The sequence below is a fragment of the Euprymna scolopes genome, chromosome 19 (genome assembly GCF_053919585.1).
Source record: "Euprymna scolopes isolate OS-2025 chromosome 19, ASM5391958v1, whole genome shotgun sequence".
NCBI classification, from domain to species: domain Eukaryota; kingdom Metazoa; phylum Mollusca; class Cephalopoda; order Sepiida; family Sepiolidae; genus Euprymna; species Euprymna scolopes.
The window spans coordinates 54,713,942-54,741,427 of NC_136500.1; the positions used below are offsets into that span (position 1 = coordinate 54,713,942).

The window sequence follows — 27,486 nt, forward strand, 5'->3', positions numbered from 1 at the left end:
TGTTTTCTGTTAAGATTATCATGTTTTTTTGTTAAGATTATAATGTTTTTTTTGTTAAGATAATCATGTTTTTTTGTTAAAATTATCATGTTTTTTGTTAAAATTATGATGATTTTAACAAAAAAACATGATAATCTTAACAAAAAAAATGATAATTTTAACAAAAAAAAACATGATAATTTTAACAAAAAAAAACATGATAATCTTAACAAAAAACATGATAATCTTAACAAAAAACATGATAATCTTAACAAAAAAACATAATAATTTTAACAAAAAAAACATGATAATTTTAACAAAAAAGCATGATAATTTTAACAAAAAAAACATGATAATTTTAACAAAAAAAACATGATAATTTTAACAAAAAAACATGATAATCTTAACAAAAAAACATGATTATTTTAACAAAAAAACATGATAAGCTTAACAAAAAAAACATGATAATTTTAACAAAAAAAAAACATGATAATCTTAACAGAAAAAACATGATAATTTTAAACAAAAAAACATGATAATCTTAACAAAAAACATGATAATCTTAACAAAAAAACATGATAGTCTTAACAAAAAAAACATGATAATTTTAACAAAAGAAAAATGACATTAACCGCCGAGCTCTGCCAATTATGAAAGTGTAACAAATGCTTCTAAAAAAAAACAAATGGTGGAAACAATATAATTTTAACAAAAAAAACATGATAATTTAAAAAAAAACATGATAATCTTAAAAAAAACATGATAATCTTAACAAAGAAAACATGATAACTTTAACAAAAAACATGATAATCTTAACAAAAAACATAATTTTAACAAAAAAAACATGATAATTTTAACAAAAAGAACATGATAATTTTAACAAAAAACATGACAATTTTAACAAAAAAAACATGATAATTTTAACAAAAAAACATGATAATTTTAACAAAAAAAAACATGATAATTTTAACAAAAAAACATAAGCTTAACAAAAAAAACATGATAATTTTAACAAAAAACATGACAATTTTAGCAGAAAAAACATGATAATTTTAACAAAAAAACATGATAATTTTAACAAAAAACATGATAATCTTAACAAAAAACATGATAATTTTTACAAAAAAACATGATAATCTTAACAATAAAAACATGATAATTTTAACAAAAAAAAACATGACATTAACCGCCGAGCTCTACCAATTATGAAAGTGTAACAAATGCTTCTAAAAAAAAAATGGAGGAAACATGATAATTTTAACAAAAAAACATGATAATTTAAAAAAAAACATGAACATCTTAACAAAAAAAACATGATAATCTTAACAAAAAAAACATGATAATCTTAACAAAAAAAACATGATAATCTTAACAAAAAAAACATGATAATCTTAACAAAAAAAACATGATAATCTTAACAAAAAAAACATGATAATTTTAACAAAAAGAACATGATAATTTTAACAAAAAAACATGATAATTTTAACAAAAAAACATGATGATTTTAACAAAAAAAACATGATAATTTTAACAAAGAAAAACATGATAATTTTAACAAGAAAAACATGATAATTTTAACAAGAAAAACATGATAATTTTAACAAAAAAAACATGATAATTTTAACAACAAAAACCCTGATAATTTTAACAAAAAACCCTGATAATTTTAACAAAAAAACATGATAATTTTAACATAAAAAACATAATTTTAACAAACAAAACATGATAATCTTAACAAAAAAAACATGATAATTTTAACAAAAAAACATGATAATCTTAACAAAAAACATGATAATTTTAACAAAAAAACATGATAATGATGTTTTTTTTTTTAAATTATCAGGGTTTTTTTTGTTAAAATTATCATGTTTCCTCCATTTTTTTTTTTTTTTTTTTTTTTTGAGAAGCATTTGTTACACTTTCATAATTGGCAGAGCTCGGCGGTTAATGTCATGTTCCAAGCAACACCGATTGGACATTGAGTTACATGTGGTTCAAATTATGCACAAGTACCATTTAAATTATTATTTTTCAGTTTTCATTTTTTAAATTAATTTGTTTCTTTTTTGTAAACTATTTTGGCAATTTCTGGGACTAACGGATCTTGTGGAGATCATGGTTCAGGTATTTGTGTCTTGAATTTTGTTATTAATAATAATAATATTTAAGATCGTGAATTTATTTTTCAGTTTCAAAAGGATACGATTTTTGACTGTATTTTCTTTTTCGTAAACTACCTCATCGATTTCCGGAACTATGCTTTCGTGGAGACAGGGTCTTTTTTTACCTGAAATTATTTCATTGTTCGATCAATTATTTTAACGTCCTAAATCATCTCTTGCAGAAAATGATTATTTTTGCTTAGCTAATGCTAGTTATCTCCCTTACATAAGCATCGCGAACTCCATTAGCAACTGAGTGGCAGCATACAACTCACATGTCCAAACTGTACTCTTGTATGGCTGCAAGATGCATTGAGTGACAAAACATCAAAATCACACAATCCTGGCTGCAGCACGTCTGATGAAGGAAATTTCCTGACCCTACCAGCCTCCATGAGAAAATATATCACACAATGATACCTCAACTGATATGGCCACATCGCCTACCATCAATCATCCAAATTGCTCCAAAGTGTATTCCACATTAATGTTGATAGCCCAAAGCCATGTTGTAAGCCACGTAAGACATGGAGAATATCAGTTGATGACCACGGGCAGCACAAGCAAAATGGCAATAGAGAGGAAAAGCTGAAAGTCCTCCATGAAGAGACATTGTGAGCCTGTCTTCGTTTTATCGTTATTTTCATGGCAGGTGCTCGTCTGAGCTCCAATCTCTGTTCCCCCCTCGCCAATCTTTTGCAAGAAACACCCGTTTAACTGAAACCACTGTCATTAATTTCCCCCACTCTTTATCTGTGTCTAAATCAAAACGTAGATTCTATGAACAAAGCTTCTATGGAACTCTCTTTCGTTTGCCTGTTTCCCACCTGACTTGGATGTCTTCAAGTCCAACATAAACAAATTTTTTTTTTTATAACATTTTCACCCCAAGCAAGACACATTGCCACTTTGTTGTAGGGGGCTACTATCAGGGGCATAAGCATCAGGGGTAGTATGTAGGGAGTTGGGCAACAAGATGTTGGTTCACATTGCACTTGAACTTCTGCATGTCAGTACAGTTGGGGAAGCAGGGACCCAGAAGGGAATTCCAAAGTCTAGCTGTTCTGGGGAAGAAACTACTGGAGTAGAAGGCTCTCTTGCATTTAGAGATCTCTACTGTGAAGGGGTGGGATTTAGCTGCTTGTTGGGTTTGTCGGGGGTATTTACATCGAGGGGGCACAAGTGCTTGCAGTTCGTCAGAGCATTCACCATTAAAGTACTTGTAGAAAAGGCAGAGGGATGCAACATGTGACAGAGGCTGAAGTTTAGCTGACAGTTCAGGACCTATCAGATTGGCGACTCTCTTTTGAACCCTGTCTAGGAGCGAGAGACTAGTGGCAGATGCACCAGCCCAAATATGACAACAATACTCCATACATGGGCGAATGATGGCCTTATAGATGTACAGGATACTTTCGGGTGTTAGTAGCTTTCTAGCATGGTAGAGAGAACCCACCTTCTTCGCAGCAGTCCTGGCGATACTCTCGATGTAATTGTTCCAACTCATGTTTCCTGTGAACGTTAGGCCAAGGAGTTTAAAAGATGTACTTTCAGATAAAGAGTCTTTGGCCATTGCTATTGGTGATAGGGAAGGTTTCTTGTAATTATTGAAGGAAACAAGTTTAGTCTTGGCAGTATTGAAGGTGACCATCCATTTTTGTCCACATTCCACTACGGATCGGAGGTCTTCCTCTAGTGTTTTTACCATTTCTTTAGATATGTGTTAATTTGTTTTCCTGTCGTGTCTGCTATAGAGCGTGGTGTCGTTAGCATACATACCCATCTCACAGACAATTTTGTCAGGGAGGTCATTTATGAATATTAGGAATAACAGAGGTCCAAGGATAGACCCCTGAGGCACTCCCGCATTTATATCATATTGTTTAGATGTACGACCGTCGAGGACAACCTGGATTTTTCTCTTATCTAAGAAGGATCTAATTATGTTATGTACTCTTCCAATGATGCCGTATGATCTGATTTTGAGAAGACCCTCATGCCATACCCTGTCAAAAGCCTTAGATATATCTAGAGCTATCGCTCTATCCTCCCCCGCTTTGTCCAGTGACTGGTATATACGTTCTGAGATTACAGTTAGGATGTCTGCTGTGGAACAGGCTTCCCTAAATCCATATTGTTAGTCAGTCAGAAGTTTAGCATCTGTAAGGTGATGGACTAGAGCTTGGTTAATTATGGTCTCAAATATTTTAGCGAAAAGTGAGAGGAGGCTAATGGGGTGATAATTTACTGGGTCTGTCCTTTCGCCAGAATTCTTGAAAACTGGCACTACAGAAGCAGTTTTCCAGCAGGCAGGAAAGCAAGATTCATTAAGGCATTTATTGTAAAGTTTGGAGAGAACTGGAGCTACTTTGGCGGCACACTTTTTTAATAGCACAACCGGGATGAGATCAGGTCCACATACTTTTGCAGTGTCAAGCTTTCTTATGATAGCATGCACCTGAGCAGGGGTGATTTTCAGATAGTCTAGTGTGGTGTCCGTCTGCAAAAGAAAGTCAGGGAGGGGGTGGTTAGCAGAGTCCAGTGTGGAGTTTGAGGCAAACCGACTGGCAAGCATGTTTGCCTTCTCAGTTCTTGATAAACCGCCCCCTTAAGTAAGACACTTTATCAAATCTCCAATACTAACGATTACTACGATATTATCCTATTGACTACTGTACGCACAATAACCCTTATCCCCGAGTGGCTTCCGGGCCTTGTAAAAAAAAAAAATATTGACGAATGAATTTTTAATGTGATATGGTATTTTATTTTCAATTTAATTATCCCGAGAAAGTCGTGAAATAGACAAAGCATTGATAACTATATAGCTTGGTTTGTTACTTTTTCATCTCTCTATCTCCTCAGAATACAATTTCCTTCATTCTCATCATATATATATATATATATATATATATATATATATATATATATATATAGTGGGTATGTGTTGTGTCCATAAAAGATAAAAGATAGAGTAATTTCTGTAGGAAATTTTGACTAGGAGAACAGACTAACAGAGCAAAAATAAAAGTTAGAAAGAAGAAACTCAACATATCAAGTTAGCCGTTTTTCATCATAATTTATTTCATCTTGTTAGGAGGATCATCAAATGAGGGGAAGCCAGCAGTTATTTAACTGGAGAATGAGAATGTTCACGCCATCTTGGTATTGCTAATCACTAACTCCCAATCAATTGCCCTCCCACACACATCAATATATTTTGGGAGCTGTCCCTATAACTGGGAGGGAAAAACCTAATAGCTAGCTACGAAATCTTATACATTTTACCTCCAAGACGATTGCGTTTGTCTTACCTGCATGCATAAAAAAAAAAAAAAAAAAATTTCCTCCCTTCTTCAAACTAAACCTTACCTGTAACTCAAAAATCCTAATGGAAATCCATCTGTAAATAAATAACCCCTCTTCTCTTGAACGCTAACAATCTACTCCTTCCAACCTATCCGCCACTAAACTCCCACATTGCTCCGCATCTGTAGTGGAATCGCTAACTTCCAGCCCCTAATCCCTCACATGCAAACTGTTTTAATAGCCATCACTAAACATCTATACATTTCTACCTCTAAGGCATGCATTACAGCTCATTCCTATCCAGTAAGGGACTTAACAGCCTATGCACATAAAGGCAGGTACTTAACAGCCAAAGTACCCAGAAACAAAGCGATATGCACTACACAACTGTCTCCTCGAGTTTTGCAACGACTAATTACGTTATTGAAACGACACTCCTTGTTATGCAAAACGCCCCATGACTCTTACTAAAAAATACCTACAACTTCAACTCTATTCGCACCTACTGAAAACCTGCCCATATATCTATTCACCTAATTACGCATGACTCAAAACTTGCTGTCTTATCCATGCTATATTGCACTTACATCTTAACCCTCCTATCATCTAAAATAGCTCGGGCACAACTCGTAGCTCAATTCTTAATACCTACTCATACTGTAACACTATACTAGACCTAAGCTAACATTAATAAAATAAAAAAAAAAAAGGGTAAGACTAAAATCACATTATCTCCTCCCTAACAAGCCCTCTTACAAACATAGACGCTTACACTGCATGAACTTCACCCCCCCTTTATCCATTAACAAGTAAATAGCATGTCCCTAAATCACTTTGAGGAGTGTAACTAATCAGTAGAGATATAATCCCCCACAAACTAACCCAGTAACACTAACAACGCGGGGTCGCAGAAATACCTGGATTAGAACCTAGGCGCGGAGAAAACCCTCTCAGGGCTGACGGACCCAGTAGGTCTTCCCAGATCATCCGTCTAGGAGAAGGAAAACTCTGAAACTAAACCAAAGGGGAGAGAGGCCTCTTCAGTCTTGGATGACAACCTTCCTAGAGCTGGTGACTCAAACAAATTCACCGGTTTGCAAACCTAAATTGCTTAAGGAGTAGATAGGCTCTGTCTATCGCCCGGCTTCCATACTCCTTCTTTGCCTATTAGTCAAGCGCAGAGACACTATCTCAGTGATTCGACAGAAACACCCAGCGGTAGATCTTGTTTCCTGGCTAGGGCAATGAACACCGTTCTTCCCCATTCCCAGCATGCCCCACCCCTAAAACTGAACATTTGGGAGTGCTTGAGTATAAGATATGCCTGAGCGATTAGATTGGGTTGACCTTTTTCTAAAGGGTTGAGGGTACCGGATTGACAGTTCCTGGCTGCTGTTCCCGACTGGTAGTATAGGAGCCCTAACTCTTTGGTAGCGCTTAGAGCGGCTGCTCCATCAACAGTTGAATAATATCGGGTTGTTTGCAGTGCCATGACGCGCATGGAAAGGGACCCTGCACTCATCCCCGGTGGGCTTTCCTGAGGCCACAATCCTAATTGGAGAAAGGTCAGCTGATGGTCTACTTGTGATGCATGTCTGAAGCTCCGCATAACCTCTTGTTTAGCTCCCCCTTACCAGAACTCTTAAAAAAAAATATGACGACAGTACAATCTAAAAATAAGCTTAAACCAGGATTAGGGACAAACAAATTCAACTTGCCTCCTCCCTTGAGGCTCTCATTCACAAATATCCGTGGGCTTAGAACTAACTTAGCTGATGTTGAAGCATTTCTCTTAACAAATACCCCGGATATCTTAGCACTAAGTGAGACTAACCTACACTCCTCCATTCCCTCTAACCACTTTAACATGCCTGGATATCTCCCACTCTGCCGTAAGGACTCTGACAGACATATGCACGGACTTGGAGTTTACATTCGTAATACCCTTCCCTTGACTAGAGAAACAAACCTAGAAACAGATGATCAAGCCTTTATGTGCTTTAGACTAAACGTGCAACACAGTATTAGCTACTATTATTTTCTCTACCGCTCTCCCTCGACTCAGGACTGCTCCATAATAAACAAAGTATCTGACAGCATAGACACGGCACTGTCCCTCGACACTAGCGCACAAATACATGTGTTTGGTGACTTTAATGTCCACCACAAAAACTGGCTTGGATTCTCTACTCACACAGATGCAGCGGGCAGCACAACCCATAGCTTCGCTATATCTCACTCCCTATCACAAATTGTTACGTTTCCAACCCGTTTCCCTGACCAGGAAGAACAACACGCATCACTTCTAGATCTGTTTTTGACCACAGTTCCCGATGACTGCATAACGAAGGCCCACAGCCCACTCGGGAACGCTGATCATGCAGTGATAATGGTTGAAATCGCCCTAAACTCTAGACCCAAAACTGAAGAGCCAGTGCTCAAAACAACGAGATATTATAATAAGGCTGACTGGGAAGCCATCAGGGAACTAATTAGAGATGCTCCATGGAAAAATATTTTCTCTCTCCCTGCTGAACAATGTGCAAACGAGACCACTGACTGGTTCAAAACTGCAATCGAAGCGCATGTTCCAATGCGGAAATTTTATAGTAAGCCCCACTCTCCCCAATGGTTTACGTCGACTTGTGCAACTGCCATTACTCAAAAGCAGCATGCATACCGTAGGTTTAACCGACATAAGTCCAGTTCAAACAGACTGAAGTATATAGAAGCTAGAAATAACGTTAAGAAAGAAATAGCGACAGCTAAGAGAGAATTTACGGAAACCACTAAAAAGCGCATCGAAGCACAAAAACTAGAAACTCGAGACTTCTGGAAAATCTACAACAGTGTAGTAAATAATGGGCAATCAACAATTCCCCCACTAACCAACAATCACGAGGTTGTCTCCTCAGCAACCGACAAGGCTAACATGCTTGCCAGTCGGTTTGCCTCAAACTCCACACTGGACCCTTCCAACCACCCCCTACCTGACTTTCCTATGCGGACAGACGCCACACTAGACGATCTGAAAACCACCCCTGCTCAGGTGCATGCTATCATAAAAAACCTTGACACCTCAAAAGCATGTGGACCCGCTCTTATCCCAGCTGTGCTATTAAAAAAGTGCTCAGCCGAAGTAGCTCCAGTTCTCTCCAAACTCTACAACAAATGTCTTAATGAAGCTTGCTTTCCGGGCTGTTGGAAAACTGCTTCTGTTGTACCAGTATTCAAGAATTCTGGCGAAAGGACAGACCCATCAAATTATCGCCCCATTAGCCTCCTCCCACTTTTTGCCAAAATATTTGAGACCATAATTAACCATGCTCTAGTCCATCATCTTACAGATGCTAAACTACTGACTGACAAACAATATGGATTTAGACAAGCCCGTTCCACAGCAGACATCCTCACTGTGATCTCTGAACGTATATACCATTCACTGGACAAAGCGGGGGAAGGCAGAGCGGTAGCTCTAGATATATCTAAGGCTTTTGACAGGGTATGGCATGAGGGTCTCCTCAGTAAAATCAGATCATACGGTATCACTGGTAGAATACTTAACATAATTAAATCCTTCTTAGATAAGAGAAAAATCCAGGTAGTCCTCGACAGTCGCACATCTAAACAATATGATATAAATGCGGGAGTGCCCCAGGGTTCTATCCTTGGACCTCTATTGTTCCTGATATTCATAAATGACCTCCCCGACAACATTGCCTCTGAGATGGGTATATATGCTGATGACACTACACTCTATGGCAGACACGACAGGAAGATGAATGAACACATTTCTAAAGAAATGGCAGAAACACTAGAGGAAGACCTCCAATCTGTAGTGGAATGGGGACAAAAGTGGTTGGTCGCGTTCAATGCTGCCAAGACTAAACTAGTTTCATTCAATAATTACAAGAAACCCTCTCTACCACCCATAGCAATGGCCAACGACTCTTTATCTGAGAGTCCATCTTTCAAACTCCTTGGCCTAACGTTCACAGGAAACATGAGTTGGAACAATTACATTGAAGGCATTGCCAGGGCCGCTGCAAGAAAGGTAGGCTCTCTCTACCGTGCTAGAAAACTACTAACACCCAAAAGTATCCTGTACCTCTATAAGGCCACCATTCGCCCATGTATGGAGTATTGCTGCCACATCTGGGCTGGTGCATCTGCTACTAGTCTCTCGCTCCTTGACAAGGTTCAAAAGAGAGTCGCAAACCTGATAGGCCCTGAACTGGCATCTAAGCTTCAGCCTCTGTCCCATCGACGAAATGTTGCATCCCTCTGCCTTTTCTACAAGTATTTTAGTGGTGAATGCTCTGACGAACTGCAATCACTTGTGCCCCCACGACGCGAGCACCCTCGACAAACCCGACAGGCTACTAGATCCCACCCCCACACTGTAGAGGTCCCTAGATGTAAAAGATCTTTTTACTCCAATAGTTTCTTCCCCAGAACCGCAAGACTCTGGAATTCCATTCCAGGTCCCTGCTTCCCCAACAGTACTGACGTGCAGAAGTTCAAGTGTAACGTGAACAGACACCTTGCTGCCCAAATCCCTACATAGTACCCCAGTAGTTGTTGCCCCTGATAGTAGCCCCCTACACCAAAGTGGCAATTTGCCTTGTTTAGGGTGAAAATGTAATAAAAAAAAAAAAAAAAAAAAAAATGTCTGACCTGTTTATTCCAGATCTTAAGGCCATAGTGAATATTGTCGTTCTGTTTCGTAGGATTAAGTTTTAATTATTAGTAAATTGTAAAAGTTAAATCCTGAGATATGTTGATTAAAAGAAATTTTATGTATTTGTCCGTCTGTCTTCGTTTTATAATTATCTCTTCTGTTATGGAAGGTAATAGTGGGAGTAAGACCTCTAAAGAAAAGAAGAAAAAAAAAGAAAAGAAATTAATAAATAAATAAGGTAAAAGAATAATTTAGCCTGATAAACAGGCTTTACTGTTATATCAAGCAAGTGTCATCTTCATATTTGTCATAATATCTGATAGAAGACCTAGAATAAGGTATTTCATTTTGCCCAAGTGCGCCCAGCTACTTACATATACATGCACACGTTTCTATCTTTCTGTTTATCTACTATATATATATATATATATATATATATATATATATATATATATATATATATATATGTGTGTGTGTGTGTGATCTACATACAATACTGTTTTGCTGTATCACAGCTCATCAATGCAGCTAGTCAAGCAACTACCTTAAGCCAGGATCGAAACTTGACTGCACAAATGACAGTCCCGGCTTCTAACCATTACGTTATTCAGCTGCTGCTATGCGGGTAGTAAATTAAAAATGTTTTGACATCTTCCAAATACCTAAGCTCAATTTGTTTATACAAAGAACATCACCTAATACACTAATAGCAGTTTGTATATCGCTCCCCAATATGCTCAACCCACGATAGGGAGCATTTTATATATATATATATATATATATATATATATATATATATATATACTGAGTTCGCAACTCAGTATATTACATATAAGTCTATATTACATATAAGTCTATATTACATATAAGTCTATATTACATATAAGTCTATACTGCTCCTTATTGTGAGTTGAAAAAATACACCAATACATACAACATGTTCTCAAAAGAGGAAATTACCTTTTCGCCAAAGAACATAGCAATTCCAGGACACAAGCAATACACAATGAGCATGATCCAGGTGGTAAAGGATTTCACTAAAACCATCAGATGGAAGGTATATCACCACACTATGAAAAATACTGAGGATCATAACATCACCGCCGCTTTAGATAAAGGCATGGATGGAAACCCTTCAGAGGAAGACAACGTGAACTTTTTTGTTTACATAGTCGTCACCACTTATCAAGGCCGATAGGCCACTCAAGGATAAGGGTTAGTGAGTGTAGAGTAGTCAAAAGGACAATATAGTAATCGATAGTAATGGAAGTTCGGTAAATTTGTTAACTTAAGTGGAACGGCTCATCAGAAACTTGTTCACGTTGGACTTGAAGACAACCATATTATAGACAGCTGGAAAGCAGGAAAACGGAAGACAATTCCACAGGCGTGCAGTTTAAGAAAGAAGTTTTGATCATGGAATCTATGTTTAGGTTTAGGCACAGATAAAGAGTGGGGAAAATTATTGATAATATTTTCAGCTAGTCTAGTGTTTCTTGTGAAAGTTTGGCGAGAGGGGACCATAGATTGAAGCTCAGTTGAACACTTTCCATGAAAATAACGATAAAGCAGAGATAAACTCGCAACATCTCTTCTGTGAGATAAAGGTTGCAGCGAAGAGAAAAGGACATCTCCCACCAAGCCATGAAGTCTATTTTGAGCCCTATCAAGGCAGGACAAGTCTTTTCTAGCAGCTCCTGCCCATATGTGGCAACAGTATTCCATCCTTGGACGTATCTGGCTCTTATATAGATAGAGAATTGCATCAGCAGTGAGATATCTACTGGATCGATAGAAGGATCCGACCATTTTTCCAGCGGCCTTGGCAACAGATTTGATGTACATATTCCATTTAAGATCAGGAGTAAAGGACAAGCCCAGAAGCCTGTCAAAACTTGAGGCCTCCCCAAGATGAGAGCCATTCATACTGCAAACTCTACCAGATAAAAACTAGAAAATGCCCACCACAGTTACAATCCTTGGAACGTTTTGAGCTGGACTTGATAAATATGGTAAAGGGTTTAAAAGTTTTAAAAAAAAAAGCATGAATATTTAAACCCTAAGTTAAGAAACATTAATAAGACGTTAAAAAAACCTTATATTCCCAGCAGATAAAACTATGAACATTTACAGTATGAATTTTCAACCTTATAATAATCTCATTCTAACTGAACTTAATAATAAATACAAGAAAGCAACTGAAGAGGATCTAAGTAGAATCAACCTGTTAGCATTAAAAATATGTGGGAAAATGAACATTCAAGACAAAAAAGAGGTTTACACACCACTTAACCCTCGATTTCTATTGAAGGACCATAAACCGGACTTCAATAATAAACCCAGTATTAGACTTATAGCCCCATGCACATCCGATATAGGTAATATCAGTAAAAAGATACTAGACAGAATTATACCAACCTTAAAATCCGAAATTAAGCACAGCCTCTGGATTTCTTCAGGTGAAGTAATCAAGTGGTTTGATAAGATCCCTAAAAACCAAAAAAGCAAATTTATCATGTTCGACATAGATGCGTACTACCCCTCTATTTCCTCTGCACTATTTAAAAAATCACTTAAACTAGCAGAAGATGAAACTGACTTAACAAAGTTGGAAATTGAAATTATAAAAATAACCAGGAAAACCTTAATCAGATGTAACGGTGAATTGTGGACTAGAAAAGATAGAGAGGGCCATTTTGACATCACAATGGGTACCCCAGACTCTACGAGGTCACTGACTTGGTTGGTCTTTACTTACTAAAGGAGATAGACAAGAAAATTCCAGATTTAAATGGGGGACTTTACAGGTATGACGCACTTTTCATAGTTAATTCTAGCGATCGTATTATGGAAAAATCAAGAAAAAACATCAGAATTTTTTTAAGGAATTTGGATTAGAGATAACAATGGACAGCAATTACAAGATAGTTAACTTTCTGGACGTTACCCTCAACTTAAACAATAACACATATGAACCTTATCACAAACCTAACCAGAAAACATTCTACATAGATTACCGATCGAACCATCCGAAATGCATGAAGAAAGCGCTGATTCTCAACATTTCTAAAAGAGTTTCAGAACTTTCTAAAAATGAGAGTCTTTTTGAAAAAAAAACAAGGAATACTACAATGATGCCCTTAGGAGATCGGGATACAATGGAAAAATATAATATAATAGTACCAATAACAGTAACTACACACCTAGCTGCGTAATCTCGTATAACATGGCAATGAGAGCTAGAATAAAACCAAAGATCAATAAGGGAAATGTTGAAAATGATCAAAAGAATACAAACGGTGGGGGAAATAATAACAGCAGAACAAGCACGGATGAGGGTGGTACCATTAATAAGAGAAATAGATGCAAGAGACAGGTTTGGTTCAATCCACCATTCAGCGAGCATATCAAAAATAATATACCTAAGGAATTCTACAGAATAATAGACCAAAACCTCCCCCCGGATAATAAATTAAACAAAATAATAAATAGAAACTCTGTAAAATAATCTTTCTCAACGTCCAGAAACTTAACTAACACTATAATCAGCTCCAACAATAGAAAAATCAGCAAAATAAGGAACAATAACGAACTAGCATCAAACGAAAGTATCCTAAACAGAAAATGTAATTGCAGAATACCTAGAAATTGTCCGTTGGATGGGAAATGTCTTACCTCGGAAATAGTGTATAAATGCGAGATAAAAACCGACAACACTAAGAAGATATATCTTGGGACCACGGGAACAGTATTTAAGGATAGATATAGAAACCACGTAGTATTATTTAAAAAGGAACCTGAGATAGAAACTAATAGAGATGGCGTTAATGATAGCAGGGGGGGAGGGTATAAAAATCAGTATTAAAAATAAAAACAAAAAGAGGAATACAACTGCATTAGGTGATTGGGTTAGGGAACTTAACAGAAATAATGAAAATTTTGAATTAAAATGGTCAGTAGTGGACAGGGGGAAGAAGTACAGCCCCGGGAAATCAAAAAGGTGCAATCTATGTTTATTGGAAGCCTTCTACATGGTGAATTACTAAGAGGAAATTTTGAATAAAAGGCTTGATGCCATACAGGGATGTCTTCACAGGAATAGATTTCTGCTATCACGCCTTAAATGTAACTGAGGTATAACGTTTTACAACAATAAGGATGCTAGGATTAAATTTTAATGTAGAGTTAAATAGCTAGAATTGTTATAATATAAATGAAGGATCCAAATCTAACATGCGAATATAGTTTCTATTATTCTAAACCTGGTAAGAAATATAAATAAAATATAAAGCTCATCTAAAAATGGAATTTTTCTCCATAACAGTGAGCATTTTTGTATTCAGTTGTAGCAGTATTCACAGTGAAATAAGTGATACCCTCTTTAAGTCAATAAAACTTAACAATTAAACTATTTTTTATTAAAAATTAAATTAGCAATTTGGGAGCTGAAAATTAGTTTAATTGATTTTGTCATCTGACATCTTAAGTTGGTAGAATCCATGCTGATTTACTTATTCTCTTACTTTATTCCCTGTTCTAAATGTATTTTACTCATAAATGCAGGAGTAGACATCTTCTCATCGGAGTGTAACACATTTGTAGCTAGTGGGTGGTTTTGCTGTCAGAATAATAATTGCTGGATATATAATGTTTTATTTAGATACCCAAGAATACAACACACGGATTATAAGACATGAGCAGCATAAGTGATTAATAACAGATGTGGGTTAAACTCATGGGTAAAAACCAATTTTTTAAGATTAAAAACATAATTTATATCCTTAATTTGTTAAATAAGCCATCGTAGCACGTTCTGGATCTGTCTGATTAAATTAATTATTAAATCATAGATGCCTTCTAGTAATCAATGAACCGAAAACATCAAACGGCCTGAATTATCTCCCTTTAGTTGTTACAGGAAATAAAAATCGACCCAGTTTCCAACAGAATTAACTAGTAACAATTAACAGCATAATTGAATTATCTCCCTTCATAATTGTCTTTAGAAACAATATGAAAACATTCAAGTAGAATGACAATAAATTTTAAGACATTAAATAATAATAAATAGATTAGAAAACCTCACTCGAAATGTTGTACAAGGATATATATATATAATACAGCTTTATTTATTCTCATATTCAATTACACTTTAAACCTAAAATGGTCCTTAATCTAAGTACCACAATAACGATAATCTGTAAACATTACTTGCCACTAATACGAAACTAAAATTAACCGTAACGTTATTGCAAGGTTGTTACGGCCATACTATAAATATAGAAATAAAATTAAAAAACTCTTTCTAAAAAAATTAATTATTGGGAAATAATGAAACAACGAGATCTAATTTAGGAACTCAACGAATGAGATATATAAAAAAAACTTTTTTAATGGCTTAGGGTTTTCTGTGAAAACTTCTCATAACTCTGTTCTTAAATAAAGATACGAAAATTAGGCGATATATTAATATTTAAATGGACTTTTCCGTAACTACAGAAAAGGTAAATGTTTCTCACATGCTTTTCCCATTAAGGGAATTTTTCTTTTTTTCTTTCTCTTCAAAAATGCTCTATTGTCAAAAGTGTGTTTATTCATAAAGTCTGACGAAATGCTGGTTTTGGAAAATTTTCAAACGATATAATGTTTGAAATTGTTCGACTGGACATGGAAACAATTGTAACATAAAATGAAATACACTTTTTGTTGCCATCAATACCCTTTTTGAAGTTTTGATTTTGCTTCCACAGTATATATATATATATATATATATATATATATATATATATATATATATATATATATATATATATATATATATTATTTTATGTATCTATTTTGAGTATTTACTTCAACAGTGTTCAATACGTAAGTAGAGTTTGGTAGTAATTTTTTAAGATATATATGGCAATTAAGCCGTAGAGGTCGAATGTTTTTTTAAACTCTGACACTAATTTTGACCCCTTAACATTTATTGTTTTGGACTCAAATCAAATTAAAACGTTTGATCCATGTCCAAGCAACCTACATCTAAGATTTCAAGTGTTGGCAAAGGAGTTTAGTAGAGTTTTCACAGATCAAATCGTTGAACTTTGACCCCTTGACAGCCAAATTTCTGGCCGAAAATCGATTTAAAAGATTTTTCCAAATCTCAGTACCCCTTATGTAAAATCTCGAGTCTGTAGACTGAAAATTGACAGAGTAATTTGGTAGAGAAATGTAGACACACAGACACAATTTCATGTTTATAGATATATAGATAGATAAATAAATTCTCTACTAGTGTTATATACTTCTCATACTGTTTGTAATTTTCATTAATTCTTATAGACTGTTCATAATATTTATACCTTGTTAACTTATTTACTTCAGTTCACGTTACGGCATATCAAGCCTTTGACTCCACAACAAATGTTCTTACATAAGTTGAGGTTCGACACTTTTTGAACACATGTTATTTAACAACCCAAACAACAGTATCATATCATCCAGATCATACCAAAAATGTTCTTTGCCATTAGGATAACGTGCAACATATCTTTGTTCTTTGTTTTCCCCTCGTGGCCGTGTGTTTTTGAGTTAATTTGCTTGGAGGAGAGTGGCTTTTCACAGTTACATTTTAAACCACGATATCTTCTTCACATCCTTCGACAAGGTATGGCACAAGGGTCTACTTCACAAGATTTCCAGCTACGGTATAACTGGAAATGTTTTCTCAATCATTAAATCATTTCTCTCCGATAGGCTCATAAGAGTAGTGGTAGATGGACAAAAATCGGAGGCCTGCAATATAAATGCTGGAGTCCCTCAGGGGTCAATCCTAGGCCCAACTCTCTTCCTGAATCTACATCAATGACCTCCCTAAACACATACTTAAATCATTCATTGACATCTATGCTGATGACACGACCATCTACGGCAACACATCAAAGGCTGTAAATGACAAAGTTCTCTCTGATTCTCTCTCCTCTGATCTCGAGCGCGTGGTTCAGTGGGGGAAGATGTGGCTGGTTACCTTTAATGCATCCAAAACCAAACTCCTATCCTTACATCATCAACGCTCTGATCCCATCTGGCATCAATTGTGATGGATGGCTCTCGTCTGGGTGAGGCCCCGTGTTTTGACCTTTACTCCTGATCTGAAATGGAACACGTACATCAAGTCTGTTGCCAAGGTTGCTGGAAAGATGGTGGGATCCTTCTACCGCTCCAGAAGATATCTCACTACTGATGCAATTCTCTATCTATATAAAAGCCAAGTACGTCCAAGGATGGAATACTGTTGCCATATCTGGGCAGGAGCTGCTAAAAACAGCCTATCCTGCCTTGACAGAGTACAAAATAGACTTGGTGGCTTAGTGGGGAATGCCCTTTTCTCTACCCTGCAACCTCTCTCCCACTGAAGAGACGTTGCAAGCCTATCCTTGTTTTATCGTTATTTCCATGGCAGGTGCTCGTCTGAACTCCAATCTCTGGTCCCTCCTCGCCAATCTTTCATGAAAAACACCCGTCTAGCTGAATCCACTGTGAAAAATTTCCCCCACTCTATATCTGTGCCTAAATCAAAACGCGGATTCCATGAACAAAGCTTCTTTCTTAGAACTGCATGCCTGTGGAACTCTGTTCCGTCTGCCTGCTTCCCACCGGACTACAACTTGGATGTCTTCAAGTCCAATGTTAACAAATTCCTAATGAACCACCCCCTTAAGTAAACACTTCATCAAATCTCCACACTAACGTAATGTACTTGCAATAACCCTTATCCCTGAGTGGCTTCCGGGCCTTGATAAGTGGTGATCACTGTGTAAAAAAAAAAAAAAAAAAAAAAAAATCCAAGAACAGAACTGTCATGTATTCTTTGCTTCCCCAAGTGCAGACTCTCTGAAGCTCTCCTCTCTCTGAAGCTTGAGCTCAGCTCAGAAAAATGTGATCTTGTCACAACTCTTGCGTTGTATCTAACACTGCAAGTGTCTTTACCTGTTAACCTCTCTGAACTTTTTCTGTCAAATAATTTTTTTTCTGACAAGTTTTTCAAGATACTAAAAAGCACTAAAAAGTAGAAGTTCATTTAAGGATAATGAATTAGCTGAAGGTGTTGATCTACAAATTTGCTGATATGTACTCACTGGGAGTTCTCATACCTCATCAGAAATTACTCACTGACAACAACCGGTGGTGTTCCCTGGAGCCTGAGTGACAACAAGTTTCCCCAGATTACCAGTACTCTTCACCACTTTTGATAACTTTTGCAAATGAATTTGTGTTATTGCAACAGCCATTGGTCATTAACTTCTCGCTGGCAATAACATTGGTAGTCACTGGAATTTGGACAGCAATAAGCTTCCCCAAGGTCCCAGTTTCCTTCACCACCCGTCCAGTAGAAGTCTGGTTAGTGCTTTCACTCCTGAGTCTTTCCATCCTCCTTGACCCTTCGACTATTTTATTTTTGTTGGTGGGGGGGGGGGGGTTGTCAAGTTGCAATTTTTCAGTTTCAGTTTTCCTGGTTGCATTTTTGTTTTATTTTTGTTGCATCTTTTGTATGATCGGTTAGTGTTTGTCATTCATGTAGATTAAATGCTGCATTCGAGGGTTTTCTTGAAGATTTCTGCTGTTTTCAGCATTACTGTCCGTTGCATAGTATAAGTCTTCCTTGTGATTCCGATTTCTCCTAGTCTTTTTTCCAAGTTCTAGGGAGTGTTCCTAATGCTTCTACAATTATCGGTATTATTTTAACTTTCTTCAAGTTCCATATTCCTTTCAGTTCTTTAGCAAGTAACACACATGTTTCATTTTTTGATCTTCACTCTGTGGTCTGCTGGGACGGCAAAATCTACAATTTGACAGATTCTTTCTTTCTTGTTAATTATTATGACATCCGGTCTTATAGGTTTTAGAACCCAATAATTTTCAAACTAAAACAATGGGGGTTCATTACTAAAATATATATCTATGTACTAGCTAAAATTGTTAGTCTGTAGGATTTCATTATATAACACTAGGTCTAGATATGTCAGACTGTTTTTAAGTACGTGATTATAAAGTTAGTTAATGTCCAAATGGGTCGAAGAAATCTTCTATATATATATAAAAGGCAAAATGTGTGCGTGTGTGTGTGTGCACTTCTTTTTGTGTATGTCCAGCAAACGCTTTTTAGGTGAGGGGGGGGCACTCGGTCGGGTCACACCTTCTTAAAACTTTTTATATACTGTCTAAATCATACTATCTACGAGTTACAAACAGAGGTTGTGTCTATCTTTAATTTGCCCGACTTTTACGCGCTATTTTCGAGATTTTTTTCGATCGCCATGTCTTCGTTTCACTTTTCAGTATCAAAAAGCGAAACTGAATCCACACCATCAGTTCCCTGGCATTCGTGGCAGGTACGTCCACAAAGAATGCAGCAGAAACCGTCATATCAGACAATTGCTTTTCAAATGGACACCCCCATTTTTTATTTTGGGTTAAAAAACAGCCAAAGTTGGGGAAAGAAAAACTGCTTCGCAGCAAAACTTAACTGCCAAATATGTTTGACCTCATTATCATTAAATCTGCATGCCTGTCAACTTTATAAGCCTCAAATTAATATAGCTTTCACTTCCTCTCCCCTCGTGGCCATGCGGATTAGATGTCACGTTTTTTCCCCTTTCTTTTCCACCTTTGCGTCAATACTACCTTCCTACCAAAACTTTTTTTCTTTTACAAACTCCAGGGTTTTTGTTTTTGATCTTCCCTCCCACCCCAACACACACACCTACAAACATCCGGGAAATGTTTGGTACCCCCTTAGTCTATCTATAAATATAAAGGGAAAATGTGTGTATGTATGTATGTTCGCTTTTTGTGTATGTCCAAGAAAGGCTTCTTTCCGAGAAGCGATCAGTCGACTCACTTCTTCTTAAAATTTTTTATATCATGTCTAAATCATAATATCTACGAGTTAACAACGGAGGTCGCCTGTCTATTTAATTTGCTCGACTTTGAAAAAATAAATATTCAATATTTTTCGCTCGCTGCATGTGGATTAGGCTTTTTCGTATAATAAAAGCGAAACTAATCTGACGTTATTTTTCCGGTCAGTCGCGACCACCAGAAATGTCCAAAAGCTTTGATCAATGTGGAGTTTCTCCTTATATCAGACAATTGCTATTCAATTTGGACAATCCCCTTTTTATGGGGAGCTGGTTTCCCCCCAAAAAAAACATCTTGGGGAAACAAAAAAAAAAAATTAAAAAAAGCGTTCCCGCAGTAAATAAAATACTACCCCGCAATTAAAGTTGACCTCATTAAGTCATTAAAACGGGCACCTGCCAATTCTAAATAGTTAAATAAATTCAAACGCGTTTCTGTTAGTATTTCGTGGTGGCCCAGTGGTTAACGTTGCATGTTTTTTTTCACACTTTAATTTCCAACTTTACCTCAAGGGTTCGGGTTCGATCCTTCATACTTACCTACCAAAACTTTTTTTTTTATTTACCCCGCCCCCCGACACAAACACCCGGGTGACCACACACACCTCCAAACACCCGGGCAACGCCGGGTACCCCCCGGTAGTATATATATAAAAGACAAATGGACGCGTGCATTTATGTCCAAGAAAGGCTTTTTTTGACGGGCTTCTTAACAAGGTTACTATTTTGGAGAACTTTCCTTACACTCCCTAGATTATAATATTTAAGATTTGGAAACCGACGTTGTCTCTATCTTTATTTTGATCGAATTTTTAAAAATTCCCTGGTTTCTGGCTTTTGTTTGTCTTTTTTTTTTCTCGTATAAATAAAGCAAAACCAATCGAAGCGAAGCCACACTGCTTAGCCTTCTGGGCAATCAGCTTTGATCAATGTGAGGGAAACCCTTCATATCAGACAATTGCTATTACTTTGGACGCTGCCAGAGCTCCCCTTTTAGTGGGGAGCTAGTTTTTCCCAACATCGTGGGGAAGCAGATACAGCAGAAACTGGCCTATGGCCGGACGTTCATTTCTGCGCCTGCGTTAACTCATTCACTTAACTGTTCATTTCTGGAAGTCAACTTTTTGATTGTCATCGCTAAATTTGAACGCTTTTCACTTTCTGTCGCGCCGTAACATAGCGATAAGATGTCAGGTTTTCTTTCAATTTCTTTTCTGCCTCCATTTCACGAATTCAAGCCTGCCTGCCCAATACAACTTTTAAGTTTTGGAACTGGTTTTGAAGTAAATATGCTCCACAATCAATTACTTTTTGAAAAATGAGAATATTACGTGACTTATGGTAATCTGAATGAATATGAAACAAAACAACTTTAACTAAATATTTAGAATTTTTAAAGAATCGGAATCAGTAATTGTATTGGAATCCAGAAAAATATTGGAATTGTCCCATCACCAGAAAGAATTTTGGAAACTGTAAAGCCTTGAAAAATGTCTCCTGATTCTGTACTTCTCGGAAAATGGATTTTGTAAAATATTATAGTTTTTAAAATTATTTTATTTTATTTTTTAATGGGAAATAAGAGAGAAGTGGATAAAAGAATGGTGGTTGTAAAAGTATCAGTCTTGGTCACAGTGGATTATGATTTTTACGGATCCGTCATGCATCGAGTGGGCGTGTTCAAATGCTTTCACACTGTCCTCCAGTTTGTAGCGATGAGTTATCAAGGGTTTTACATCCACTTTGCCTGTAACAATCAGTGCTAATGCAATGGGGAAACTGAAATAAAAATTAAAACAAAACAAGGGTTACTTAAATTGATTAATTATTTATAAAAGTCTACTATCTATAACATATATATATATATATATATATATATATATCATGTATCAATATGTGTGTATCTATACCTCATATATATTATATTTTATATATATATATATATCATGTTTTATATATGTATGTTTTATATACACATATATATATGTGTATATATATGTACATATATATGTGTGCATATTTATATATATATATATATATATATATATATATATATATATATATATATATATATATAATGTCAGCCCATTTAAGAACTTGATTCTTATTGTTGAACAGTTTAAATTTGAAATAAAAGTCGGTCACTTAAGCTCACATGCTCAGATCAGGATGTTATAATGATTAGATCACTATGGACGGACGTCTCGACATTTAATAATAAATGCTTAAATTTCAACAATATTTCTTGCACTTAAGGTTGGTCGTGAGGTTCGTTCTTTGTGAATGGAGTCAGAGATCGCTTCGTGGGTGAGTTTGAATCTCTCGACTGGCAGTAATAGTGTCACCCTGCACTGATGATTCTCGAAAGGATGAAACACTAGTATAAGTGGGTATTTAATAATAATAATAATAATAATAATAATAATAATGCTGTCATGACATGCGATACTCATTACTGTCAGAAATTCCATGATTTGAAATGCGAACTTTGATTGGTTGATAAGAATTTGTGATCCTATTTTATTACAGCCTTTTGATTGGTTGATTTAAATTTGAACCCCGCCCTCTTTTCTCTCATCAGTAAGACTATTCTACCTAACTAATTGGGTTCCATTCCTTGACATAATATCGTCTCCTTTAAATCAGCTAAGAATGTTGATATTGGAATTAACTATTCGTCGGAACTTACTGACCCCTTTCCTTTGGATCCATTTACTAAGAACATTCAAACTTTACTCAGTAGAGATTTAACCAACACTTCTTATGAAGAATCACCTACCAGACTCGGCTGAGATGCAAAATGACGCAAGGATTTTACAACCCTGAAGAAAGACGACTGGTTTTTATCATACCGGGTAAGTTTGCCTTTCATTCGTTGTATCAATTTCTCTCTGTTAGTAATCCTAAATTCTGTGAGATTAAATTTCTCACATTACAGTTATGACGTTTCCTCTCATCTGGTCGGCTGTCCCTGCTGGGAAGGGGATTAGCCCTTCTGGATCACGGCTCCTTCTTGTCGTATGGGTGACACCAGCGGGTGCCTACTTGCCCACATTGTCTTCGATCCAAGTTGACCCACGCTGAAAAGGAAGTCGGGTATTCTCCAGCAAGTCACTCCAATCAGACTGGTGACGTCATGAGAAGAAAAAAAAAAAAGACAGACGACTTGTTATAAGTAAAAAGTCTAAGCGTATTATAAAAGTTAAAATAAAACACTAATTAATTGTTACATAAATGTATAACAGTTGAGTGTCGGAACACTGCAAACATTTGATTTTCTAAGTTCTTTATCGTGGGCGTGGTAGAGTTGGGCGTGGCTGGCTTCTTCTGTCAGACGCTTCACAGTGTTACACAGTCGGCTAAACTACTTTCCCACAATAATGACCTTGAAGTCCACATTGCATTTTTATTGTGAGGTATGTAAAAAAACAACAACAAAAAAAAAACAACAAAAAAAAACAAAAAAAAAACAGATAGGCCAACACAAATGAGAAGAAAATCAATGTCACAATTTGGATGGATGTCAAATATAATCAAAGTTCAAAAATACGGATAAGCAAATGGGAAACATATAAAAAATGACACGATCGAAAAAGTTTACGTATCATTTATACTGCCGATGTGATAAGATTATTCAACCTTTCACTTTATGCAACTCGCTAAAGGCCACCAGTTTACTAGCTAGAGCATTCAAAAGGAAGTAAATCTAGTCAATTTAAAATGGAGGCAGAGCAAAAGGTTCAGGGGAAGTAACTCAGTCGATATAAAAATAGGTTTTCCCATTTCATCCATGATTAACAAATCATTTTCTTTTTTAATTATAAAAACGAGGGCAGGACAATATATATATATATATATATATATATATATATATATATATATTTAAAGTGATGGTTGTGTAGTTCCAACGAGAGAAAAAATGTATATTTAAAAGAGTGTAGCCATCAACAATTGTGGGTTTTTTTAAAAGGTTTTCATCATATTTTTATTTTAAAATATTTTTATAACGCGTTTCGAGCTTAGGGTGTGCTCTCTTCAGATATTTTCGTAAAAAGTTTTTCTTTAAAATGGGAGTTTGTAGAATTGCCTCCGCTGATATTAAATATGTTTTTCAGAGTGATGCGATGCGTGTGTTCAGTGTTCAGACATTCTGTCTCCAACTCTAAGTGTTCACAGTGTCTGGTCAAAGTTAGTTTCAAAGAGTATTTTTTAGTCCATATGGTGAAGGTTTTTATGGCTTTTTTAGGGTTCTTTTTAAAGACTTTCTTTCCCCATGTATAGCATACACTCACACACAATCACATACGCATACATATACATTCATGTACATGTACACATGCACACGCACACGTACGCAGGCACACACACATACACACACGTACATACATAGAAATATATGTAGGAGCATACATATATACACATATACATACCCACCTACACACTCACACACGTACTCGCATACATCCACCGCTAACAATTATTTTTATTTTTTTATTTTTTTTATTTTATATATATATATAGATATATATATATATATATATATATACTTTTTTTTTTTTTTCCAACCAAAACACGCATGTATATATGCGCTTAATCATTCAGACATACGTACATGCACCCACACACACACACAAGTAAGATGGAGAATAGGTAGAAGATATATATACACACACATACACGCACATACACACATATATGTACACACATATATGTATGTGCACATACACTCACAAACATCCACATACTATGTAGGCACACACACATACACACACACATGCACACACACAGACATATGCAGGGGCTCACACATACACGTATATCCATATCCACACGAACACATGGGGTATATTACTATATAAACTGCTAACGTCAAATGTAACTAATAGTGGAGGCAGATTCGAGATAATGCCCATCTTCCAAACTGACAACTACTTCTACTTGCTAACACAAGAAAAAAATTTCATAGCAAAGTTTAACCCCGCCTTAAACATCTCTCCATAATTATACACATAAATAGGCAAAACACAAAATACACTTACACGCATGCACCCTCACACACGAAACAACAAAAAAGCACAATAAGGCACATGCACACTTTCGCGGGTGCGCGCACCCATACCCAGTACAGTACCATTTCTCTTAACTAAACAAACAACTAGAAATTAAACGTATGTATGTGTATGTGCGCGCGTGTGTGCGTGTGTATATGTGTGTGTGCGTGGGTGTGCACATATGATTGTGTATGCGTGTGTGTATAATTATATAACATCTGTTATCTATGCTACATCTTGTTTGCATGTATACGTGCACTTATGTTTGGGTGACCGAATCCATGTATGCATATGTGCTTGGATTGGAAAGGAAACTTCAACCAATATATACATAAGGTGGAATGTATGAATATGTTTGTGTGTGTGTGATTGTGAGTGCATGTGCCCATATATATATATGGGTGGATGAGTGTATACACATCCGTATGTATGTGTGTGTATGTATATATATACATATGTATGCACATGTATGAGTGGGTAAATGTGTTCGTGTGGATATGGATATACGTGTATGTGTGAGGCCCTGCATATGTCTGTGTGTGTGCATGTGTGTGTGTATGTGTGTGTGCCTACATAGTATGTGGATGTTTGTGAGTGTATGTGCACATACATATATGTGTGTACATATATGTGCGTGTATGTGTGTGTATATATATCTTCTACCTATTCTCCATCTTACTTGTGTGTGTGTGGGTGCGTGTACGTATGTCTGAATGATAAAGCGCATATATACATGCATGTTTTGGTTGGGAAAAAAAAAAAAAAAAAGTATATATATATATATATATATATATATATATATAAAATAAAAAAATAAAAAAATAAAAATAATTGTTAGCGGTGGATGTATGCGAGTACGTGTGTGAGTGTGTAGGTGGGTATGTATATGTGTATATATGTATGCTCCTACATATATTTCTATGTATGTACGTGTGTGTATGTGTGTGTGCCTGCGTACGTGTGCGTGTTCATGTGTACATGTACATGAATGTATATGTATGCGTATGTGATTGTGTGTGAGTGTATGCTATACATGGGGAAAGAAAGTCTTTAAAAAGAACCCTAAAAAAGCCATAAAAACCTTCACCATATGGACTAAAAAACACTCTTTGAAACTAACTTTGACCGGACACTGTGAACACTTAGAGTTGGAGACAGAATGTCTGAACACTGAACACACGCATCGCATCACTCTGAAAAACATATTTAATATCAGCGGAGGCAATTCTACAAACTCCCATTTTAAAGAAAAACTTTTTACGAAAATATCTGAAGAGAGCACACCCTAAGCTCGAAACGCGTTATAAAAATGTTTTAAAATAAAAATATGATGAAAACCTTTAAAAAAAAACCACAATTGTTGATGGCTACACTCTTTTAAATATATATATATATATATATATATATATATATATATATATATATATATATATATATATATATATGTAAATATTAAATATATATATTAAAAATATATATTAAATATATAAATATTAAATATATATATTAAATATATAGTAATTTATAAAATATATATGGCGATTAAGCTACACTGAATATTCGGTGTTTCATCCACTATAGGATTCGTCAGGCTTATGCGCGAATTCTGTGGTTGTTTTTCGTTTTTATATATGTTGAGGATTTTAGTTAGCCTATCAGCTTTCTAGTATCCACCGCGTCCCTTCCTATCAGCCAATGGGCATGCATTTTATCAAACAAAGGATCTGTTTTAGAACTAGGAAAGGTTATCAAAGAGTATATCTTTAACAAAATACTTATCAAGATAGAAAAAGCTCAACACTGTTAAGAGGAGTAATTAAATATATTTAATAAAAGATGAAAAATAAAAGTTATACATAACTTTATTATATCATCAGAATGATAAGGAAAGAGAACAAGAAAAAGAAACCTCTTTGGGCCATGGCATTTCGAAGCTAAATGCATCTCATCAGAAGAGGAGAAAGACCAAAATTACAGAAATATAAATGTAGATAAAATCTGGCTTAATAACATTTAGATGAAAATGAGAATGGATGAATACGATATTAAGATATATTAAAAGTATGTATGGAACATAAGAATAAATACCTAAAATATAAAAAATAAATCTAGGAGGAAGGGATCAAGTATGCGTGAAAAGGAAGGACAGAATAGGAGAATATAAATCGGAAAGGTAGTGTATAGGTAAGTAATGAAAAAAAAATTGGAGTCACTATGAAATAATGGGGGTCATTAAAGAAGATCAAATAATAAAAAAGGAAAAGATAAAAGAAAAAGGATGTGTTAGTGTGTGTGTGTGTGTGTGTGTGTGTGTGTGTGTGTGTGTGTGTGTGTGTGTGTGTGTGTGTGTGTGTGTGTGTGTGTCCAGCAAAGCTTTTTGGAGGGAGAACGCTTGC

General features: G+C 35.7%; 1 protein-coding gene across 8 annotated transcripts in view; it reads right to left on the reverse strand.

Moving 5' to 3' along the window:
- Positions 1 to 21,578: 21,578 nt before the first annotated feature.
- LOC145303592 (sorbitol dehydrogenase-like) overlaps positions 21,579 to 27,486 on the reverse strand; it is an 81,542-nt gene continuing 75,634 nt past the window's right edge. For all 8 annotated transcript variants that reach the window (XM_080145145.1, XM_080145141.1, XM_080145146.1 and 5 more), the window contains one exon: positions 21,579 to 21,818. In XM_080145145.1, the coding sequence (XP_080001271.1) occupies positions 21,659 to 21,818 (160 nt within the window). In that variant the 3' untranslated portion in view covers positions 21,579 to 21,658. The remainder of the gene's footprint in view (positions 21,819 to 27,486) is intronic.